Consider the following 4,007-nt stretch of genomic DNA (forward strand, 5'->3'; position numbering starts at 1 on the left):
GCCGGGCCGGGCGGCCAGGGAGGGTTTGCGAGGGGCGGCTCCGGGAGCTGCATCCCGCTCCTGCTCAGCGCGCCTGTCGTGGCGCTAGGTCTGTACGGAACCCAAAAGGACCCTCACTTAAGTTACTCCTCCATTACGTTAATTAAAATACAGCAATTTAGCCCTAAGTCACGAAGGAGCTGCAGCTGAGGCTGCTTTAACTGAAGTGCAGAAACTAGCCCAGCACTCTGCCAATTCCCATTTTTTTCTTTTTTTCAACAAGGCATTGAATTTCTGATATGCAGTTCCTACCAACTGGACCCCAGCCCCCTAGCACAAGCATTAAAGTAACAAGCCATATAAAAAGTAACTAAGCAATCTTTGTCCTTCATTTTCCTCTCCAAAATGTTTAAAAGTGTAACCAGCATCACAAAACAATATCCTGCATGTTTAAGCAAAGTGAGCAATTTTCTACACTGCTGTATTTTACAATGCATGCTATGGATATTTTGACCAATTTGTTATTCTTGGAAATGAGCCATACATCCAATGAACTTCATTTTTAGAAAAAAAAATGAAATAATTACACATGTTCAACTGAAGTTAAAAATAGATTTTCCATACATGTGCTGTAATATATTTTATTTAAATAATTTCTGATCTGGGTCTTCTTGTACAAAAATAAATTCTTCAAGAGGGGTTTGATGATTTGTTGGCCAACAGCTCCTCTCACACGTGTAAACTATGGCAGTCCCAAACTCCACTGATAGATCTAAAAACAAAATAAAGACGTGTATTAGGAAATCAATCCATGCAGGAGCTTTTACTTATTACTGTTCTTGCATTTATGTGTAGACTTGCACAAATTCATTACACATTGGCCACATAACGTTATTGGTCATTTTTGTGGGTTTAGTTCAAAGTTCTGTAAAATGATTCAAGTAGGCAGATTGATCTGGGCTAAAAGAATTAAATAGTATTAACATTACCTAATCTATCAGTGATCTGAAACAAGAAGTACAGAACAAAGACCACTGTAAATCTGACACTAAATGGCTGCCAGAGCTCTAAAGGAGCTTGGTAGCAATCTGAAGGATAGTGGTCTTCTCCCATATATTTGTGACAAACCCACACAGTAGACAGATAAAATAACCATTGCACATTAGAAGTAATAAACCAATTTCAGTCCACTACATTTTACCAAGAAGCTGACAGTTCAGCTAAACAGAAGAACTCCACACCTGTATCACTCTGCAGCATGCTGACCAGTGCTGGCATGAGCTGAAATTCAAACACCCTGTTACTTCCACAGTTACTGCAGGCTGGAATATCTTTGTTAATATCAGCTGGAGGAGATGTTATGAATAGAGGTTCCCCTCCCCAGGAGTATCTAGGGAAAGAAAATAAAAAATACATATATATATATTCTTTATATCTAAATTTCACAGCAAAACACACATGGTGTCGGTGTTTAGGACTCCCTGAAACCTCAGGGCTTGCTTGAAATACACACAAAAGAACCAGAATCACTGCCAAGTTTAAGGTGAGTCATTCAAGATTAAAGATGGGGATGGGAAAATTCTTGGAAGATCAACACTTAGAGACACTTATAGACAGAGTTGCATTAAAAAAAATGCTTTCAATTGATACTTCAATGATACTTCAAGATATCCTGCACCTGACTTTTTTTTTTAATTAAAAAACTATACTTTCCTGGAAATGGAACCCTCATTGCTGGCAATTAAGTATATCCAACACAGAACAGGCTTCGCAAGCCCTGTACATATGAAAAAAACTATTGCTAAGGGCTGTCATAACTCCACGTATAAGTACCATGATCAAACACAGTTTCCACTGAATGTCAACATGTCCTGCTGATAACACAATGAAGAGACTTGACACAAGCAGTGATAGTAACATTACAAAACTTCAGAGGAGCAGATGACCTTGAACATATTCTCACAGGAACATGCCACCATGCATTGTAATTTCCCCTGAAGACTGCCTCTGGAAAACTGCATGAGCATGGCCTGGCTCTCGGCAGGGCTTGGGTTAGAGATTCTCCTACCGGCTGGTCCAGGCCCTCTGACTCTGCTTTGTTTCTCATCTTATACTTTTTTATTTAACCAGGGATTGAAGTCTGATTACACATACATGCTGGCAGTGCTCTGGCCAAAAGTTTTGATCAAGAAAAAAAAATTCCAATGAAACAGTTTATTTTGCTGTACTAGCAATTCATGACTACAGAATATATCCCCCTGTTATAACAAAAAGATCATCATACCTTATAATCTGTTCAGGACAGACAGATATTCTTTTCATAAATTTATGAAATGTGTGATCTCTGCTTTTGACCTCACTCTTCTCATATTTTTCATTGTCACTTCCACCTGCAAAACTATGGAGAAAGAAAAAAACAAAATTTCCAACCAGGCTTTCAGTACAATGAGTGTTCTGTAAATCAGTAGTATTACTCTGTATTTATGTTACCATCACCGCAGCCTCTAGTCAAAGACTAAATCAATTTAGTCTTACTTTTCCAAGTAAGCTTTTGAAAACCTCAAATGCAAATGAAAGAAAGGTAGTGTGCTTAAAAGTCAAATTCACAATACAAACTTGTGGTTTAAGCCACATTTCCTGTTAAGTGGCACATTTTAGAGACCGAAGGTCCACTGCACCATCCACAGCCCAAGGAGGTTCCAGTCGTTCAACATCTCAGAAACAGGTACATCTCTGAATAACTCAAAGTTTCAAGTTTTAACAAAACTGCTCATTCTTGAGATCTTCCTGCAAGGTACCACACATAACTGATTCCACCAGCAATCAATGATGAACAAAAAGCACTCAGATGTACAGAGAATCACATGCAGTCTATCAGCCAGCACACAGGAAACTGCAACCCCTTCAGTTTCAGCACAACATCCAAACCTGTTCTCACCTTTCTGACATCAGCTGTTCCACATCAACACCCTCTCTCTGCTGATACTCCTTTAAAAGCTTATCTGCATGATCTGTGTCAAGGAAACCAGCGTAATCCTCCTCATCCACAACATTAATGTAGAAGGGCTGGAACACAGGGGCTGAACCAGCCGCTGCTGCCCCCTCCCCGACAGGAGCAGACTGACTCGGCGGAGCCGGCGCGTCCGCAGCTTCGGACAAGCGAAGCCGCTGGAAGTGGGATGCGCACTCCGCCTCTCTGGGCGAGGAGTCGCTCATCACTGCTTCGTTCAAGCCGAGCAGCTGAAGGGATGTGAACGCCGGGGGCTCTGCTCCATCGCAGCCTCCCCAGTCATCTGCTTCTTCACACCAATCGCTTGCAGCAAAGCTGGGTTCCTGTTTGTGAGGGGAAAAAAACAGAAAAATATTTTCAAGACCCACCACTCTACTGGCCATCAAATACAATTTCACTATTACAACAGGAAAGTAGATTTCCTCAAACCAATGCTTTATTTTGCCCGTTTGCCCCAACATGTTGGGTACCTGCAAACCCATGTCTATATTTCACAGTGTGGCAAAAGTAATCTCAGATTGCAGAAATAGCCCAAAACGGTACACACCAATATTTATCCAGAATATAGTTCCTGCTCCACAGACAAGCTCAAAGAGCTGCATATAGAGGAAATATATACTACATAGGTGTAAGTTAAATTAATTGGTTAAAAAAATATTGTGGGAGCAAAAGGCTAGGGAAGGAAAGTAGAAAATAATAAAAAGATTACAGTTTCCATCAAAATTTCATCCATTAGAGACCCAAATTTGCAAATGCAGCTGTTAAGTAAACACTCTTACTGCCTGTGATCATTAGTTTGGAAGCCACCCACCCTCCTCTTTCATCTTTCAAAAGCCAGCTTATAGAAAATTATCTTTAAAAGGGAAAAACCCACACATATATTAACAGTAATTAAGTCGCATTAGTTAAAATCGATGATAAAACAGGCTGGGAACAGGATACACTTTTTTTAAGGCAGTTTACGAGAGCACTTCGCGTTCCGGCCGAGGCGCCGGTTCTGCCGCGCGGGGCGGGCGGT

At 40.8% G+C, this 4,007-nt stretch overlaps 1 protein-coding gene across 1 annotated transcript; it reads right to left on the reverse strand.

The window, feature by feature from the left end:
- Positions 1–612: 612 nt before the first annotated feature.
- On the reverse strand, positions 613–3,890 carry PDCD2L (programmed cell death 2 like; the record flags this gene model as incomplete). The annotated part of the gene is made up of 5 exons (XM_026036487.1): positions 613–751; positions 1,221–1,369; positions 2,264–2,377; positions 2,918–3,312; positions 3,864–3,890. Coding segments are annotated over 5 exons (816 nt in total), but the record flags the coding sequence as incomplete, so codon positions are not given.
- Between the last annotated feature and the right edge of the window lie 117 nt (positions 3,891–4,007).

Source organism: Nothoprocta perdicaria, unplaced genomic scaffold (genome assembly GCF_003342845.1).
Source record: "Nothoprocta perdicaria isolate Ctin4 unplaced genomic scaffold, notPer1 scaffold_18, whole genome shotgun sequence".
In the NCBI taxonomy this organism is placed as follows: domain Eukaryota; kingdom Metazoa; phylum Chordata; class Aves; order Tinamiformes; family Tinamidae; genus Nothoprocta; species Nothoprocta perdicaria.